The 21,707-nt window shown below is 38.4% G+C and overlaps 1 protein-coding gene across 1 annotated transcript; it reads right to left on the bottom strand.

The window, feature by feature from the left end:
- Positions 1-11,183: 11,183 nt before the first annotated feature.
- On the bottom strand, positions 11,184-16,023 carry HOXC13 (homeobox C13). Its single transcript, XM_066584265.1, has 2 exons — positions 15,280-16,023; positions 11,184-12,449 (listed from the first exon to the last, which is right to left on the bottom strand). The coding sequence occupies exons 1-2, from the start codon at positions 15,947-15,949 to the stop codon at positions 12,193-12,195; spliced, it is 927 nt and encodes a 308-aa protein (XP_066440362.1). The 5' UTR covers positions 15,950-16,023; the 3' UTR covers positions 11,184-12,192.
- Positions 16,024-21,707: the final 5,684 nt, after the last annotated feature.

Below are 21,707 nucleotides of genomic sequence, written 5' to 3'. Positions count from 1 at the left end.
GCGGCCGATGGCGGCGTGTGCCAGTAACGAGGGCTCCAGCCCGCGTGCCATAGGTTCGCCACCACTGGCCTAGACCCTAGGGCGACAGTCCCTAGGCTCGCTAAGGATGCGGGGCAGGAGTCAGACTCACAGACAAATACAGGTAAATACACAAAGGCAGGTCAGGCAATCCGGGTCGGCAATAGGAGAGAACGAGGTACAAAGGGGTCAGGTGAAGGCAAAGTCTGGTCCGAAGCAAGCAAATCGAAACCGGGAATCAAACACAAGTAACGCGGGTATAGCTGGAGACCAAACATCAAGCAGCAAGTGCATAGCAGAGACTCAGACATCAAGCAGCGAGTCCAGAGCAGAGACCCAGACATCAAGCAACAAGTGCAGAGCAAGCGCGCCCAGGTGTCATGGCAATGAGGACACGGCGCGTGACGGCTCCTGCCACATACCCAGGAACCTAGCTGCCTAGGCGCCCGCCCCTTGAGCACGGGAGCGCGCGCCCGGAACCAGGATTATGGCAGCCAGGGGAGGTCAGAAAGACCGGGGCTCCCCTGTGCCGCACCCCTGCAGCCCGGGTGATAGGACTGGCAGTGCGGGTACGGAGACCCCGAGAGCCGCCAGTCCTGACACATGGGAGGTTGGCTGGAAAACTTCCACTGCAAATACACAGAGGTCGGAGCGGAAGCCTCTGTGCCGACCTTCCATGTAGTGGCCGGCGCTTGTTACTGCAGGCATGGCTCTCATTGATTTCAATGGGAACTGTGCCTGCAGTTACAAGCGCCGGCTACTACACGGAGGTCGGTGTGGAGGCTTTCGCTCCGACCTCTGTGTTCTTGAGGCGCTGACAGCATCCGCCCACACAGCTGATCGGTTAGGATCCCAAGCGACATACCCCTGCCGATCAACTATTGATGACCTATCCCCATGATAGGTCATCAATAGTATTTCGGTGGAAAACCCCTTTAAGTCTCTCTGTGCATATCCAAAAGAATTTAGTTCCCCTTCCCCCCGGATATGTCATAAGGCATTTCAACTGTCTTTGTTTAGCTAGCTTTGGGCCCCATTCTTCACAAATGTAAGATGATGGTAGATATTTCAGAAGGATGAGCAGTAGGCTGAAATGATCTCTTCAATATTATTACCTGTATACTGTCAGAAATGCAAGTCATGTCAAAGGTTTGCCAAATGAAACTCTTCCAAAAACATAAGTAAGAGTCACGCACTAAAGGTCTCTGACATTATGAGCCTATTTCTGTACCTGATCCTCTTTTTTGCTTCATCAAGGTGAGAATCTGAAAGGGAGGTGAAACAAAGAAGTTCTACATCGTGAAAGAATTAACTGTAAATGGCAAGACTTTGCCTGAATGTAGTTACTTTACCAAAACTGCATCGCAGTAACAATCATGATAGTTGCAGTTTTCTTATTATATGCACTAGAGATGAGCGAACGTACTCGGATAAGCACTACTCGTCCGAGTAATGTGCTTTATCCGAGTACCGCTGTACTCGGGGCTAAAGATTCGGGGAGCGCCGCTGCTGACAGGTGAGTTGCGGCGGGGAGCAGGGGAGAGCGGGCGGGAGAGAAGGAGAGAAAGATCTCCCCTCCGTTCCTTCCCGCTCTCCCCTGCAGCTCCCCGCTCCGCGGCGGCACCCGAATCTTTAGCCCCGAGTACAGCGGTACTCGGATAAAGCACATTACTCGGACGAGTAGTACTTATCCGAGTACGTTCGCTCATCTCTAATATGCACCCTTTAAAAGCTAATGCACTGGCAGAAGCAAAGAAAGGGTTAAGAAGCAGAGATCCTAAACAATAGCTATTTTTTCTTGTCAAGAATCAACCACAGAACTGTGTACTTTCCTTATTTGCTCAAAGAATGTGTTTTCTTTGTATATCAGCATAAGGATCGATGTTCTAGCAGTATATTAAAACTAAGCAGAACATTAAAAGGGTTTTCCCACGAGTGACATTTATCCCCTATCTTTTAGCGATCCTGACATCTGCGTACCTCAAGTTCCCCTTGTGAATGCAGCATTGCTGCGCATGTGTGAGAACCACCCCATTTATTTCTATGGGACGGAGAGAAATGAATGCACATAGCAATCTTCCACTCCATAGAAGTGAATGGAGCAGTAGTCTTGTATGTACACCACTGCTCCACACACTTGGGAAACTTGGATAGTACAGTGGTAGGGATTGCTAGTCCCACCAGCCAGACCCCCAGCAATCAGACATCTATTGCCTAGTGCTTGAAAAGAGGATTATTATTATTATTGGGAAAACCCGTTTAAGTTATATTAGCATCAGGGGCGTAACTATAGAGGATGCAGGGGATGCGGTTGCACCCGGGCCCAGGAGCCTTGGGGGGCCCATATAGGAAGCCCAGTACTATGAATAAAGCATTATAGTTGGGGGCCCCGTTCCAGGTTTTGCATTGGGGCCCAGGAGCTTCAAGTTACGCCTCTGATTAGCATTATCTTTCCAAATAGTCATAAAAAATGTCATCTCACAAATGAAGAGCTCCTCACTCAATAGTAGCAGTTGCACTCGTGTTCTGGTGCCCCGAAATTAGCAGAAGAGGACTGTATGAGAAAAAAAGAATAGGGTGCCACATAGTGTCAGTATTTTCAGAATACACACATAGAAACATAAAATCATGGAGGCTCACCTCAATGCAGGCCTAAATAGCAGACACAAAACCACTGTAGAGAATATCGACTTTACATGAAGGTACTTCCACCAAGCTTTTCCGTGGAACTGCAGGTGCCAGCCTCGTTCAGGAATCCAAGACCAAGAGATATAGTGCAGATAGCACTTCACTGCATGCTTAAAAACTCCATAAAAACAACACATTTTGGGGAAACGTGGTCCTCTTTCTCAAGTCACACATAGTCTGTAACTTGGTCAATTATTATTAGGAAGACATATAATTATTTTGAAGACAACATGCCTCGTTGCATGGGTTGGAGTTCATTAAAAAACACTTCATTAATAATATGTTAACCCTTCTTTTAGCTATGGGAGTAACCTAATGATCACCAGCAAGGCTATTGGGAATTTCAATTTCCCAGTATTGTGACTAGCAACCCTATTAGCAGAATACAGACTGCCATGTGTGTTAGCTGGTATTCTGATAGTAGACTGCAGAGTTAGGCTATCCTACAGGCTTTATGGCCCCCAGCTCTCAGGACCTAGGCCTTATGCACATGACAGAGACGCTTGCATAGAACCTGTATGGCGCACATGGCATCCCTAAATCTCCTTACTATTGAGTACTAGGCACTCTTCGTTCTGCAGTATAGCGCTCTGCACAGCACTCTATTGCAGACATATTTCCCCCAGAAATAATAATAATAATCTTTATTTATATAGCGCCAACATATTCCGCAGCGCTTACAATACAGGGGAGATAACACAAGACAACGGTTACACGAAGTAATCAATTGATGGAAACAATAGGGGTGAGGGTCCTGCTCCAACGAGCTTACATACTACAGATAATGGGGTGATACAGAAGGTAAAGGGCTGGAGATGTGCACGGTATGGCGAGGTGGAGAATGAGGAATGCTATACACACAGACAATGGTCAGGCCGTATAGTGGCTGAATCGGTATGACTGCAGGTGCCGGTTGATTACAGCTAGCAGGGATTGCAGTCAGTGGGATAGGGAGCATGTTATCAGGCAGAGTACTGAGGGATTTGGTTTAGGGGATGTGGTATGCCTCCCTGAAGAGGTGTGTTTTTAGAGCACGCCTAAAGTTTAGTGTGTCAGTGATTGCCCGGATAGCCTTTGGTAGTGCGTTCCAGAGGACTGGTGCTGCTCTTGAGAAGTCTTGGAGGCGGGAATGAGAGGTTCGAATTAAAGGGGCACTCAGTCTGATTTCATTTGCAGAGCGGATGGCGCTGGCTGGGTGGTGAATTGAGATGAGGGAGGCAATGTAGGGCGGTGCAGTGCTGTGGAGTGCTTTGTGGAAGAGGGTAGCAAGTTTAAATTGAATTCTGTATTTGACAGGCAGCCAGTGCAGTGACCGGCACAGGGCAGAGGAGTCCGAGTAGCAGCTGGACAGGAAGATGAGCCTGGCTGCTGCATTCAGGATGGATAGGAGAGGGTAGAGTCTGGAGCATTATACTAATACTAGCATTATTTGATTGCTATATATATATATATATATATATATATATATATATATATATATATATATATATATATATATATATATATACAATTGCTTAATATAAACTACAGCTTCATTTTTGCAAACAGATTTAAAAGGGTATTCCAGAAACTGGGCAAAATTTTCAAAATTTCCCTAATGTTTCCAGTTACTGCCATTATTCCAAACATCCATATAAATTATCAAATTGAACTCTAGTACCTTTTTTGGCTGATCTGCACAACTGCTACATTCCAACAAGCTACAGATTTCCACATTGTTGTTTAAATTAGCCACCATAGAGTGCAAAAACTACATCTCCTACAATGCCCCACTGCCTGTTACTGATGAGTAAACATTCAGAAGTGTACAACTGTATATACTGAGCATGCCTGACCAGTAAAACAACGGTACATACAGGTCATAACCATTGGAAACTAATGGAGGGGTGACCAGAGGTAAAGCCATATCAATGCAGCTTTGTAAAACAAGTTCTAACATTATATTTAGAGCTGAGCGAGCACGCTCAGTAAAGGCAGATACTCGAGCAAGCTTCGCTCTTCTCGCGTAACTGCATACTCATCTGAGTAAATGTGAGGGGGGGGAGGAGAAGGGGATCTCTCTCTCTCCCCCTCGTTCACCCCCGCCGCCCCCCTGCATTTGCTTGGACGAGTATGCAGTTACTCGAGAAGAGCGATGCTCGCTCGAGTATCTGCCTGTACCGAGCGTTCTCGCTCATCTCTTATTATATTGCAATATTACATGCCTTATGAATCATATAACTCTCACTTTGAATTGCCGGAATACCCCTTTAGGATAGATAGCTAAAAAGTCAATTTCCAATTGAGTTTTACAGTGTTTTCTCATTTTGACTAACAAGGACTCCTAAAACAAACAAACTCCAAAGCCATACATTTACATATGCCACAGCATTGACTTCAGGGCGATGTGCTAAATAGCAGACACATTATATCACTTTCAATTATGTTGGTGTTAATAAGAAAAGGCCCACCATTTTTTTTTAATGCATTTTACCAAGAAACGTATGCTAGAAGGATAAACTTCAATATAGGTTCAACCTATACGTTTGTACATACCGTATCTGTATGTTTTAAGGGAAAAAAACATGGTGTGAAAGGGACTTAACAGACAAATAGTCATATGCAAAATATAAAATACAAAGAGAAATATCAACCAGCTTCTCAAAGGTCTTATAAACCCTTTAATATTACAGGATAACATTGAATGCGAGCTTTAAGATTTGGCAATATCTTCACATTCTTATTTTTTAGCTATACATTATAAGAATAGGGTTGCATGCTGCACTATTCTTGGAAAATATGCAAAAACCTGAGAACATTATTATACATATATTAAATAAAATGCAAGCAATAAAAACATAAATAGAAAAATACAAATATATAATAAATATATAAAAACAAAATAAATATGGATGAAGATGGTAATAAGAATCACATCTAATCAACATAATTTACGTGTAGAGATGAGCGAACGTGCTCGTTTAGAGCAATTACTCGATCGAGCATTGCTTTTTTCGAGTAACTGCCTAATCGGGCAAAAAGATTCGGGGGCGCCGAGGTTGCGGGGGTGAGCAGGGGGGGGGGAGAAAGCTCCCACCTGTTCCCCCCTGCTACCCCACGTTCTACCCTGCCGCCTCCCACCCCCCGGCGCCTCCTGAATCTTTTCGCCAAGTAAGCAGTTACTCGAAAAAAACGATGCTCGTTCGAGTAATTGCCCTAAACTAGCTCGTTCGCTCATCTCTATTTACGTGATGTTCACCAAAAAAATTATTACAAGTCATTACACCCCCAACCACCTGGTAGAATAGGGGAGATTTAGCTTTTTTCTCACTAGTATTGGTCTTCATCTTATACATTTCAGTTTCATCATTCCATTAAAGATACAAAAAGTAATATTTCCATTTTCAGACACAACACTGAAGAGATTCCAGCTAAATCCCATTGGCTAATATAACATCTGAGAATCGGCCAATAGAATTTTTTTTTTTTTAAATACAAATAAAGCAGTAATACCGATTTCACATATACTGATTACGTCTGGCTCGGGGAAACATCCAATGTCACTGATGTTATCAGATACGAAACTGTTATGATAGGAAAATTCATGATCAGTTTTGTCATTAGGTTTTTATTTTTGAAAATTTGCTTTTATCTTCAGGGCCCATAGACATAGCATGGGCTAATAAAATGGGTCCACTATTTAGCAATGAAAGATATTTTATGGACTTTTAATGGACAGAAGAATTGAAAGTATTATTTTTAACAATACAAAACCTACAGAAAATACAAATTAGAGCAAATGTTTTTTACATTTATCAATGGCAACTCAAAAAAAATATTTTTGTATTCCGCTGGCAAGCAATGCATGTGTCAGCAAATAAACTGTTCATATTTAACTACACAGTTTTGCTAAGTAAGCAGACTACATGTCAATAGATTTATTAAGGATGTGGGGTATATATATAAACATTTCATTCTTAAAACAATATCTACAGAGTGATAAATGAACGTACATAGAAATAAATACTTTGTAATACATCAATATAATTTAATGTTATTTAAATAATAAAGCAACTTGTACGGCCTGGTGCAAATTTACTTAGAAATGCTTGAAAAAACATTCCTTCACGGTTTGGGTTTTCCAATGTTGTATTATTATGCCATTTTACCTGGTTTATCTGCAGTTTTTTTCTGATAGAACACCACGAACAATGATGGATCTTTTACACAGGATGGTATATTCTGCAACAGCGTTGAAGAATGTGCCCTCCTGCGAAATATTCAGCCCCAAAGTCCCCCAAAGTAGCATAACCCTGCCAGCAATTCTGCATCAAAATCCGCTGAACCTTGTGAGGAATTCAGGGATGGCATATTCTACAACGCTGTCTCTAAAGCGCATCAATACAATTTTAACCCCTTGATTACCACCAAAACAGATTTTTACTGTTGTCATTAAGAAGCCATATTCTAGAGTGCTGTTGAAATGGCACTCCACAACATGGCTGCTCAAGAATAGCTGGAAGCCAAAATACAGTAGTGCGAAACAGTAATTTACCTTCTCTTCCTTCTCAATTGTTACATACCCAGCTTTTTAATAAGCATGGAGGATACCATGGAGGAATTGGCCATACCAATGTATCCACAAGCTCACGTGATCATTTGATAACTTGGAGACTGGTCAAGTGATCAAACTTGGGTGTCTGCCTGGAGATGTTAACTAGAACGGTCGCATTTTCATGACTGTTTTTAACTGTAACTGGGGCTTCCAGTTACAGTGGGACCTTTCTAAACTTTAGGTGACAAATTGTTTATTAAAATATTGCTAATAAATGAATTTAACAAATCCCTTGCCAGCCTCATGTGGCGCAGGGTGTTAAGGCAGCAGAAATACAGTCCTAAGCTCTTGCTCATGACCTGAAGGTTGCGAGTTCAATCCACGCTTGGTTCAGGTAGCCGGTTCAAGGTCGACTCAGCCTTCCATCCTTCTGAGGTCAGTAAAATGAGTAAGCAGCTTGATGGAGGGTAATAAATTTAAAATTATTACCTGAAAGCACTGTGGAATAAGTTGGCGCTATAAAATAAGAAGATTTTTATTTATTTATATGTGAATTTCCAGCCCCAAGTCTTTCCCCTAACTTCAGCATTTTATACACCTAAATAATTTTAGACACTAGAGGATGAAATATTGCTAATATTTTAGGATTTCTTACTTGTGATTAAAACAAGTTTGGAGACAATCAATATATTACTTATTTTTTACACAATAATTTCCCAATTATTCTGGTATAACAATTGCATTGAATCTACACAAAAGTATCAAAAATTGCCTTCCATAAAAGCCTATTAACCAGCACATGCATACAATCACTAAAAAACGTCCTTTTAGGGTCAAAGATACATTGAGAATGAAAGAGTTAAAGAAAGTTAGCCGCATTCTTCTTGACCTCTATAGCGTTACAATGAAACATTATTTCTCCTATTCTTGTACAGGTCTTGTATGCTTATGTAGAGATCCTGTATAGGTTGCATATTTGAAAAGTACATATTAATCTACACACAATACAGTCTAAGTGAACTATTAAACAATGCAATGCGTAATCTCCTTGCCATTGGAAAAACTTCTAGGCACCAACTGTATCAGGATATGTCAACTCTAGCGGGTTCTTTTTTGCAGTATGTCTGTTGATTAGTGTAAGCTAGTGCACTTTGTCAGCAATTTGACCCATACATAGGAATAGGATCCACCAAATGACCCATCATATTTAGTTGTGTTCATAAAAAATACTAGTATGGATGAGCCCTAATATAGTTGTTTTATTATGTGTGTCCTTGAATTCTATAACAACATAATAGAATAGAAACCTTATTGCATATTAGTCTATATTGCTTTGTCGGCTTTACAGTAGTATATTGGGAAATAGGATCATATATTCACATTGTAGTATACATTTAGACTACATTAAATTGCTGCACTATACACAAATACACACATTCCGGATTAAATAATAATTTATATATGCATACTCAAAATATTAAGATTATTGTTATATTCATTTTATTACTCAGCTCTAGTCAACATTTGCAATCTACGTCTAACCTACAAATTTAAACATTCTTAAAATATATATAGATAAGTAACCACACACGGAGAAGGAACAAAGAAGTAACACACGCACCTTCCATTCGGATAGAAAAAAAAACAAAGTGCTGAATAATATTAAAACATTGTAACTAACATAATTTAATTTCAATAATATAAATACAAAAAAGTGTCAAAACTTGTAGGATACACCCTAAGGCCAGCCTTTCTCATGCTTCTACTGTAAAAAGTAGACTATTTTAAGCATACATTTTTGTTTTTTAAAGCTTACATTGAACAGAAGTGTCCAAAAAATTGTTACACATTCCATATACATGTATCATTTTTATTCTTTAATTTTTTTAATCTATTTTTGACAAACCAACTATGCAGACGTGTTGCAAGCGTTTCACTGGGTCCTCTAATTAACATATATTTAAATAAAAATATTGTGCAATTTTTATTCTGCTCAGCCAAATAGCATAGTACATTATATATGTACATAATACATAGTTCAGTATCCTAAAAAAGTATCAAACTGTCCAACTGTCCAACTTATATCCTATGGGAACATACAACCAGTGGGAATATATATACCAAACATGATCTGAGAAAGTTAACAAATATACAAATATTCCAAACAAAAAACGACTACAGAAAAAAATAAAACATTGTCATGTAATATACATTAAGCAAAATATATCCCATTCATTTTACAAGCTCCAGAACGGAAATATACACATACGACCAAATGGCAGTTCCAAGAGCAACTATCCACAGAGTAAATTTCAGAATCTAGGGTTTGGATAGGGTACCCATTGCTCATCTGACTGTGGTCTAGTATAATAATTTAAAATGACAGCCACCTTATAAAGTGCACTAAATGGCTTCCTAGCAGCCTTTAGTTATCTTGTACATAATTTAGCAGAAAACATGCTGACTTGAAATATACCTTAAGTAAAAACAATGCGGCTTTAAGGGCCATAAATCAGGTCTTTTCTTTTTTAGGGCGTCTTTGCCTGATATACGCCATGTCTCCTGTCTGTGTCTCCTGACATGCAGCTCGTGAAAAACGTATTGGAAATGAGTACTCCTCACAAGCAATCTCCATCTGTATTCTGGGAATCCTCAATAAATTGCATATTGTATGATCATATAGCAGTGATAAGCATCATGGTGACATTGACTCAAATACAGGGCCTATATATTTGCACTGCAGTGTCACAAAAAAACATTCTAGAATAAAAACTAGTGTGTTGTATATATTTTTTCACCAAAGATTTTGAAATAGTAAATGCATAAATAAAAGTATCTAAATAATAGTATTAAATAAAATGTACTGTATATAAATTTTAAATAAAACAAATGAATGCATTTAAATAGATGAAGTCAGCTTAAAGCAGAGGCAGAAGGAGGAGCAGAGCTAAGTGGAAACTAATGTCAGGATATGTTTCAGGGTGAGTCCTGTCACTGAGACACTTCATTACAAATGACTCTGGTATAGTGATTCACCTCTGCAGGTATAAACCCCTTACTTATATTCAAGAATAGGAAGGCTCTGCATACATAGCACTGTAATTGAACATAATGATTATTATTTTCACGCTGACCAAATGGAGAACGATCCTACTTAGAAATGCTCTCGAATACAGAGATTTCGAAATAATTGATGGGTGTTTGTGGCTGACATTTTAAGCACAACTCGAGCAATATCAGTAGAGATCATTTTGACTGAATTCATTTATAAAGTGATTAACCAGTGATACATACGATGTTGCAATAGAAATGAAACTCAACCGGGGCTACTATGCACGAAACCAGAGCAACTACTAAACCTGTCTATGTGCATAGACACACAGGCAGACAGACATTAGAGGGGTTAGAGGGATGGGCCAGCTATATGTATGCATATATATATATATATATATATATATATATATATATATATATATATATATACACCGACAGATGGATAGGTTTGATAGATAGAAATTGGAAATATATATATATATATATATGTGTGTGTGTGTGTGTGTGTGTGTGTGTGTACATATATATATATATGCTTATTTTATATATACACGTATATATATGTGCGTGTAATATATTTCTATATGTGTATATATATGTATCTATATGTATCCATACATGTATACTTATATACATATGTATACATCTGTCGGTACATATATGTAACGCTAGCAGTTATCTAACATAGATCTCTTTTTTAATTAGTTCATTTAATTCATTATATTTCTAGCTACTGTTTAATTCCCCACAACTGTAATTGGAATGATCATTAGATACAGTATATTACTGCAACTTATATAGGTTGTTTTCTGCAATAAGGTTTTTCCATTTCACAAAATATTCGCTGACAAATCTCTGAAATGCAATACTCAAACAATGGTACACTACATCAAGCCAGATGATATTTATTTCAAGAAATGAATTTTCTTCCATTACAGATAATATTCAGACACCACAATACTATACAATATACAAGACAAAATAATAAAAATGAGCTCTATACAGCATACCTTGTGCACATCCTGTTTTCCTGGACGCATGTAACAGTGCTTAAGACTGGCATTGAGTATATTCCATACCAAAAAAAGAAAAAACAACGACAATGTGAACTTTTTAGATACAGCAAATAGTAGAGGATAACGTCCAATCAATATGACTGAAACAAAATCATACTTCCCAAAATAATGCAAATATGGATGTAATATCTACCCCGTGCCATTGCTGGAATGCTCATAATACTGATGGCTTCAAACAAAGAGCCTGTTTCAGAATGTTCTTTACCTTTGCCATATGTGGCCACAGAACGAGAAACTACACGAAGTATCAGCGTTCTTTAATAGAACGTTCCAGAGGTTCTACAGCAGTTAACCTTTAAAGCACCAGAGGCTCACTGCAATTTGATGCTTGAATCCCCCAAAACAACGAACACAGGCTGGTATTTGTTGTGACTTGTTACAAGATACTGCATTCAAGCATACTCAACAAAACCTGTTTACAAATGCACCTTATTTACATGGCATATTATTGTTAAAGACAATGGAAGAAACAGACAAATGTCTTGTGTCATCAAGGCTCTCCTTGACAGTGACAGAACCACGTCCCGGGCTAGGATAAGAGCTCAGTGTCTGGCATTTAAATATATCTATATATTTATTTATGTATATATTTATATATGCATAGAGCCTACAAAGCATCAGACTCCTGTATATTCACAGTTGGGGATGCAAGGAGAAGCTTGCAGTGTAGGGTGCTGGGAGCAGTGGTAGATTCTGTCACTTGCATTCCGTTTCTATATTAAATAATCCATAGTTCTTTTAGAGAAATGTCTTATACATGGGAATGAGATAAATATTTGTTCAGGGGGAGGAGGTTTAGGGGTACTCGGGGTCCCCCTCTTGTCAGGTGTTATGGAGATGAGAGGTTTTGCATTTGGTGATCACTTTTTTTTCTTTGACTCTCCGATTTTGAAACCATATGGTAACCTGGCGCTCAGATAGGCTGGTGGCAGTTGAAATCCTCCTTCTCTTCTCTTTGGTAATGAACTTGCTTGCTGCATATTCCTTCTCCAGCTCCTTCAGTTGGATTTTGGTATAGGGGACCCTCTTTTTCCTGCCCCTGCGGTAGCTGCTTACTTCTGGCTGGAGAGGCACCACATCTGCAGTAAACAAACAGGAGATTTTTACCCTACAGCCCGTAGTCTTTATTCCCACCATGTCAAATTCCTGCTCTTCCGCCTTTACACATGGATTTTGCCTAGTCAGATAGCAGCTCCAATAAATCCCCCTCTGACATCTTTAGATGAGCACATTAGTTCTACAGTTCTACAAAAGACGCCTGCAAGATTTATCTTCAAGATCAAGTTCATTTCAACTTCAATGTCCATGGACTAACATGGAATTCAAAGACACATGAGTGCCATAGACAACAATGGGCAGGTGCTAGAACAGATGACTGGTGCCTTTGTATTGCTCATACAAAGCCACCTGAGCACCTATAGGGAGACTTTCTGCAGAACTACTTTCACTTTGTCACTATATTTTACTCTTAAGGTTTAACGTTGCAAGCACACTGACAGCTGCTCTATAGTGTACTTTACAAAACCATCCTAATGGCACATTATGGAGCATACGGCTAAAGACCATCTTTGCACATAGATAACTACATGCATACATTCACCCATATAATCTATCAAGTAATAATATAAATCATATAAGTGTTGCTGACATTTCATGGAAATACGGCCACCTGCATCGCAGATACTATTAATGCACAGATAACCTACCTATCTTTACGTTATTAGTATCCATTAGTAATGGTTTTCTTCACAAAAACATAAACTTATCCATTTATATATCTATCGATCTATCAATCTATGTTCATACGTTTGCATTCTACTTATATTTATCTATCTATCTGTCTTTACTCATTTATTTTCTGTCTATAGCTATACATTGTGTATAAATAGGTCTACTACATATCAACAAAGCAATTAGTTGATGTTTTATTATACGTACACATAACGCGCAATAAGCATAGAAATAAAATAAGAATAGCCTAATATATGCATAAACATATTTGGAATATTTTATTATATATGCACGCACTATATTATATAGAAATAATTTCCATATGCGCTGACATTGTATGTACTAGACAAGAGAACATGCTCCATTAGTGTAATCAATATAAAGGCACCTCTGTCTATAAATCTTTCAACCCCGCCATACATTCTTATTTATATATAATGAATGAAATATATTTAGAACATTTACGCGCACTTAAAAAAACAATGATATGAATATATTTGCAGCATACATATAGCGATTTGAGAACCTTGTAAAGAGATATTTCTGTACTTTACATGTAATCAAACTATATAACATGATAAATGAATGGATATTCAACACTCATACATATAACAAAATATTTCAAATTATGTGGTGATGTTTTAATACTTGATACATGAACGATTAGTGAATATAAACGTAGAGCTACATTTAGTAGAGACATATTTCTATCTATATACAACACCTATAGCTATAAGTGGAAAGAATAATCAATTATTAGGTGTCGTATGTGAGTTTCTAGATAGACAATAAGATAGACAGATAATCATGCAAGGACGTAAACATATTTAGAACAATATATAGATATAGAGATAGATAGATAGATAGATAGATAGATAGATAGATAGATAGATAGATAGATAGATAGATAGATAGATAGATAGATAGGTGATAATGTCAATAGACAGACATATACACGCAATAATCAGTTATTATATGTTTTATTATGACTTTTGAACGATACATACTTTTATTAGATGATGGAAGGGTGAATAGACATTCAATGCATGCACACATGCACAGAAACACCTATTTACATGTCCCTTCATAAACACGTCCAGTTCCTTATAACCTAATAGTGCTATATAACTCATAACATATATGTACATATTCGAATATCTATCTATCTATATTTCATATGTAGGTGGGTATGTAAATAGATAGATGCTAATGTCAATAGACAGAGACATAAACACGCAATAACCAGTTATTATATGTTTTAGTATGACTTTTGAACGATAGATAAATAGATAGATAAATAGATAGATAGAGGAATATAGAATAGATGATGGATGGGTGAATAGACTTTCAATGTATGCACACATGCACAGAAACACCTATTTACATAGGTCCCTCCATAAACACGTCCGGTTCCTAATAACTGATAGATATGAGATGGATAAATAGATAGATAGATAGATAGATAGATAGATAGATAGATAGATAGAAAGAGACAATGATATAAAGTCATGATTCCATTTCACCAGTAGGTGCAGTGTGTAATTGTACATGTCACGGTTGGTCTATCACTAGTATATACACTTCCTGGTTACTAGAGCATGCTTTATTGTTTAATAATTTCAACTCTTCCATATAATGTATATTGTTTACTGGATACGAGGAGCATATAAACAGCTCAATACACACAGCATGGCACATACAGTGCACATCCAATAAGACAGATGGCACAGACCTGAGAATTAGCAGCTGTCATCTACATTTTTATAAACTGAGGTGTGCTTTATAACTTTACATAGCCGTATTCCCAACAAATCTATTCCACAAGTATGAGTATGACTACTACCTGCTGCAAAATATCTCTCCAACGGGATGAAAAGCACACGAATCCCTGTATGCCAATTGACACCTACATATTGAATTGCAGATTCCTACACCCAGGAAGAAGACTGACAGCAGACGTTATGTCCATACATGTTACTAGAGATCAACAAGCTGCAGGAAGGATCAGCAAATGGAACCAGACTGTCAGCACAAGAAATGTTCCTCCAAGTAGACAAAGAGCCCATTAATACCTAAAATATGCTGTTGTGCTAGATGTAACAGATGCCTGCTTGTAGATGCAACTATACAACTTGCACATAAATCACAATCAAATAGTAAGGTATATACCATAGTTACCTGGAAAAGGTGCTTTCCATAGGTGGCTGGACTGGGACTGGTCTTTGGAGCAATACACTTGCCCATCCCAGCCGTTGGGTAGTGCCCAATGCTGATAACCCTCCATAGATAGGAGAGTATCATGCCTAGGTTCCGGATGGCTACTGATTCCCGGGACTACTGACATGTCCAAATAGCCAGGGACTGCCTGATAAGAACTGGCAAAACTAGGGTAAAATGCAAATTCTTTGGCCCTGGAAGAGAAATCCTCGCTGGGTAAGGAGTTGCTGGGCTCGGGGTATTTGTCGGATGGGTGGTAAGAGCAGGGTTTCTGGTGCAAATTGACATTATGAGATTGAGACAACCTGCAGCCGTAGTAGCTGCTTCCGAACGGGTAAGCATAACCCAAAGAGGCGTTGGAAGAAGATGTGGGTCCTGGGCACTGCCTGGTGCCAGCCTCTGCAGAGGTAATATCCGTGTACACAGGTCCTTGGTGGGTTCCTATGGTGCTGGAATGGCGCCCCAATGCTGGATGAGAAATAAAATCCCTGCAGTGAGTGCTTGGACAGTTCCCACTCAGTCCTTCCATGTCTGGGCTTTTCTTGAGAGTCTTTTCATTCGGGCTTGTGTCATACACGTACATGAAGGTATCCGCCCAGTGTGGATGCAGGATCAGGGAAGAAGTCGTCATAGCATGGTCTGCCCGTGTCTTTTTAAAAGTCAGCTTCCCAAAAGAGAGTCACCTAATTCCCTACAACATTATGCTCTATGGGCGCGCATGCGCTCCGAGGGCGGGGAAAGGCAGGTCTAAAGGCTTCATTAAGAAATCTACTAGCACCACGTGATTCCGGACTCATCGACTACAATGAGGACACGTGACTCCTCCCAACCCGGCTGCTGCCAGCACCGCACGCTGCAAAGTGTAATCTAGAGACTCCTGGGGACTGACCCTTAAAGGAGAAGAAGGGTGACACTCACAGATGGCCACCAAGAGCAATACCACAACATCACAACCATATCTCCAATGGGCGATTGCTAACAATGTTTCATAATATTCAGCTCTATTGTAGGTAATAGCAAGTATCTCTGTATCATGGCAAACTCTCAGATGACAACTTTCTGTTTGTCGCGTGTTCTTTCTACTACAATTTCTAATCACAGATTCCAACATTTGTGCTAACTGAACTCTGCTGCATCGAGAATTTCACTTCTGCCACACATTAATCTCTCTCTGTCTTCCATCTCTCACTCTTTCTCCAATTTCAGACCAAAAATTCGATAATTTATGCTAAATGACAGTGTCAGCCCTTCTGCACTGAGCTGTGTCACACACATGTATCTCTTTTACTGGCTATTTATATTTCTGTTTCTATAACGATCTATCTATCTATCTATCTATCTATCTATCTATCTATCTATCTATCTGTTTATAGTATCTATCTATCTATCTATCTATCTATCTATCTATCTGTTTACAGTATCTATCTATCTATCTATCTATCTATCTATCTATCTATCTATCTATCTATCTGTCTATCTGTTTACTCTATCTATCTATCTATCTGTTTACAGTATCTATCTATCTATCTGTCTATCTGTTTACTCTATCTATCTATCTATCTATCTATCTGTTTACACTGTCTATCTATCTATCTATCTATCTATCTACCTGTTTACACTATCTATCTATCTATCTATCTATCTATCTATCTATCTATCTATCTATCTACCTCATCCTATCACTCTGACTGGCTATATACGTCTTCATACAATTACACATATACAATTTTAGAATTATATCAAAATCATATACTATATAAAATCTATCTATTTACGTATCCATTGACTCTCTGGCTGACTTAATCTATCTTTGTATAACTTGTGCACAAAGATGGATATAGTCTGTCTATGTACCTATCATCTACTCTCTATCTCTGTATATATATATATATATATATATATATATATATAAATTTCACCCTAAAATGAGGGGATTTGGACTCTACCTCATTGGTGTACTTTGCCTTCCACCAGGTCAGCATGGGAGTGGGGTGGGGATAATAGGCTGAGCTAGATGGACATGCCTTTCTTCAGCCTAAATACATATATATGCCCACACATGCGTATTATGTATTCTACCTGATCACTTTCTGGCTAACCATACCTGTATTTATCTAGATAAACAATCTATCTCTCTGTCTGTCTGTATCTGTGTGTTTCTATGTCTTCTCATCTCTCTCTCTGCTTAACTATATCTTTCTGTAACTTGTATGCAAATACAGACATATGTATATCGATTATGTGTCTATTTATTTTATCTCTCTTTCTGGCTAAGTATATCTTTCTATAACTTCTATTTATACATTTATCTCTATTAACTCTACCTACAGTATCTCTCTATCTTTCTCCAATTTCATCTATCTATCTATCTATCTATCTATCCTGTCTCTCTCGCTCTCTGTCCCTAGATAGATGAATAGATATTTTACAATCTCGTAGTCATAGTGCTTGCACATGGTATTTCGGTCTCTTGGTGGTTCCAGTGAGAGATGAGACACTCAAGTTGTGATTTCCTTCTGTGGCACAGATAACATTTGACTGAGTGGCCAAGATAGAAGTAGTTAGCTATCTAGCAATGGGCAGTGTGCATTTAATACTGGTTGATCAACATTTATTTATAATGTTTTCGTAATATACTCAGCCTCAGTGGCGTTGGCTTCTACTACAAGTCTAGCGATGCTGGAGTAACTAAAGTGTCATGTAGAACGATGGACCACACTGGATTAAATGAATGAACATAGAAATCCAAATCCTTGTCTTGTGGAATGTGTTAGAACTGAATCTTGCAGCCAGGAAACAATTTATGACAATTGTCATGTAAAATGTCCCTCATACTCCCTCCTCACACAAGGGGTTTCCTTTAGTGCTTGGCACAGGGAAATAGCAGTTCTTTTTCTGATTGTGACGGTAAATCACATCATTCAGGGACGATAGTAAACTTCTTCATTGTCCATTGACCTACAAACAAGGTCCTGGGGGCTGCTGACATCTATTTGAAATGCTGAGAAGAGCCAGAAAGCCCTGGCGGCTGCCATTGTCCTGAGCATTCCAGATTTTTTTACTATTTGGCCTCAAAATATGTGGAAGGCCAAGGTCAAGGTGGAGATGCCAGACAAACTGACTCTTAATTAGTGTCTAGACAAACAGGAACGGGGGTTTTAGCATCAACGTTTTCAAGAGCCACTTTAAGAAGCATCTCCTCTTCTTCTGGATTAAGGTGCTTTACTACTATAGTAGATTAATCCCTTAGTAGAGCAGGGATCTTGCAGACTCAATTTCCAGAGGGCCTTTCCTTTGTATCAATGGTTAAAAGGGACACATATGAAAATACTGTGCTCACCCAAGAAGCTTTTTGTTCTAAGCAGATGTCTCACGGCAGCACCCATCCCCCAACCCTTTAGTCTTCAAGATCTCTAGTGGATATAGAATTGTTGCAACACAACACTACTACACATCCATGTAGAAAGGTATAGTAAGCAAAATAACTCATTAATTTATAATGAAAAAAAAAATACTAGTTATTATTTTTAATGGAACTCTATGGTGTCCAGCTCAACCCCCTTTCCCCCCCTATGGTATTCATGTCCCTGCCAAGGAATAGGAGTTTACTGTAGACAACGGGTTGTATAATTACAGATTGCATAGATTGGATGTACTAGTTTTTCAAAAGTTCTTCAAACCCAAGTAATCCTCTTAAATAGGAGTATGAATACAGCATTAAATGTAGTTATTTTTCAGGATGTCACAGTAAATATTATAATGCAAAATGAATGCATAGGATTTATATGTTACAGTACCCAGATACACTTACCTATACAGTTTATCTATCTATCTATCTATCTATCTATCTATCTATCTATCTATCGATACACACAAACTCTCTCACACTTTACTGTTCTTCATAGAAGGAAATTACAGCATGAATGTCTCCTCTCTCTGTACAACCACTCCAAAGTACCATGTATAAGTATTGTAACTATAATACTGTGAAAAATCTATCTATCTATCTACAGTATCTATCTATCTATCTATCTATCTGTCTGTCTGTCTATCAGTAAATACACACGTACACTATATATGCTATACTATAGTATATGCACTATATAAATACTACATTTGTATGTTTATATCTTACTTGTCTTAAATGTGTTTACTAACATATCTAAGTCAAGTAACTAAGCAGCTGGGGCTACATATATGTACATAAATACTTTTTGTTGCTTTACTTAATTTAAGAAAACAAATATTATTATTATGCTGCATTGAAATAAAGTCAGCACACCTATCTGATAAAAATAAATGGTTGTCTACAAACTGTTGTATATCCTATAGACAGTGAATGCTGTATCAAGTATTCAGGTACTCCAGATTACTGTATATTCATAACACCTTTTACTGATAGTCCAGAGACTGAGCAAATATATGATTTTGTGACAGTGGACGCTTATATCGATTTTGCAATGTGGAAATCGGTTTCCTATGGGACCTTTCACACCGGATGGAATTAGTCCACCCAGACATTTCTATAGTTCAGTGTTATCTCTATGGATTTTGAATTCTGCACCTGTTAAAATCCACCTGCTTTTACTTCAAAACTGCAAGATAAAATTCTGCAGTGGAAAAACTTTTTGTGGCAGAATTTAGGACGTCTTGCGGAATTGTTGTTGTGGATTTCTAGCAAAAAGGATATGTAATTCCGCAATTAAAGTCTTGAATATGTTTACACGTGGCATAAATGCAGCGGATCTTCCGCAGCGGAAAACTGCACAGCAAAATCTGCAGCATTTCTATAATCTGCAGCATTTCTATAAGACACAGTCAAAATCCAAACCATCAGTGCAAAATGTGACTAGAAATAAAGTGCATCACCTGACCAGCGGCACTGCACTCACTAGAGGCTGCCAGGTGCCGGATGAAGGAAGCGCAAACAGTGTGAAGACTTTGGAGGGGAGCATGGTATCTTCTGAAATCAGCTCCGGATATGAAGCTGATTTGAGTCAAATTCCGCACTGAGCATTTTGACTCTGTTTCGGATGAGGAATTGCTGCGGAATTAGCTGTGGAATTTTCCGCTGCAGTTAAAAACACAAGAAAATCTGCACTGATTGACAAAAAACCACATCTGCGCAGCATCCTGCAGACAATTCCATCTTATATAAAAGGTCCTTTTGAGGACCACAATAGGACTTATTCACACATCAGTATTTTCCATCAGTGTTGTGTAAGCCAAAACCATGAGTGGGTCCAAAATATGGAAGAAATGCAAATCTTTCCATTATACTCTCTCTCTCTACGTTCCATTCCTGGCTCACAAAATACTGATGAAAAATACTGACACGTGAATAAGCCCTTATTCTGAAAATTAGCCAAGTGGTGGATTTGAGAGGCGTTGACTGACTGAGCCAGTCAGCATCTATGCAGGGAATATCAGCATCTCCCACATAAAGCATATTGAATGTGTACAGTCCTTTATGCTATTATGCATAATGTTGAGGTACTGAACTAAATCATGTATATAGGAAATACATTTGTTTATTTATTTAGACAAAAAGTATGGATGGGGGAGGGGTGAGATAGAAAAGTAGATAGACTTAATTTAGCCTTACTGTCTCATAAACACATGTTTATATTTGCACATGTATTAACATATGTCACTCTGTGCACTTTTGCATAGGCCCACGTTTATACCTCATCAGTAGAGTCTTATATGCAGAAAATAGGCTTCTGTTTATCTGCCTATTTTTGAGGCTATTATATGAAGATTAACCACTACAAATAAAGATTGAAGCGCTGTAGGATTAAGATAAAGCCATCAGTGCTCTATAATTTCCTTTATTGCACTGAATATTCGCATGACACAGTACTGGGCTGCTTGTTTCCACCCATAATATCCTCACAAAGCAGGAAATGTGGCTCTGGGTTTTTCCACTAATAGGCAATCTACGATGAGAAATGTATTTAATCTGCTGCTATACAGGATTTTTTATGCTTAAAGGGGAAGCCCACCCTGTATACTACTGTAGGTAACCACAACACTGTTATAGCACTTTTGTCGCACATTATTTTATATTCAATTCTATTGGAAAAACATTTGATACTTATAGCACTCTTACAGCATATGCAGTGTTTATGGTACTCTATGAAGTGCAGCCATAACCACCTGGATAGGTATGCTGATCATTCTCACAACACTTTGCTATTTACTGCATTATCTTACCTTCTATATGAGAAATTGTAGCGGTAATACAAAATTACATAGGTATATCAATTTTCAGACACGTTATATGTACTATGTAGGCATAATGGTGCAGGGACCTTACCACGAGCTTGATAACACAAACTGTCATGTATTCATTAATTTGTTATCCATTTTATTCTCTGTGTTATCAT

Source organism: Eleutherodactylus coqui, chromosome 1 (assembly GCF_035609145.1).
Source record: "Eleutherodactylus coqui strain aEleCoq1 chromosome 1, aEleCoq1.hap1, whole genome shotgun sequence".
Lineage (NCBI taxonomy): Eukaryota > Metazoa > Chordata > Amphibia > Anura > Eleutherodactylidae > Eleutherodactylus > Eleutherodactylus coqui.
The sequence above is the reverse complement of the archived record's forward strand: the minus strand, read 5'-3'. Positions and strand labels throughout refer to the sequence as shown.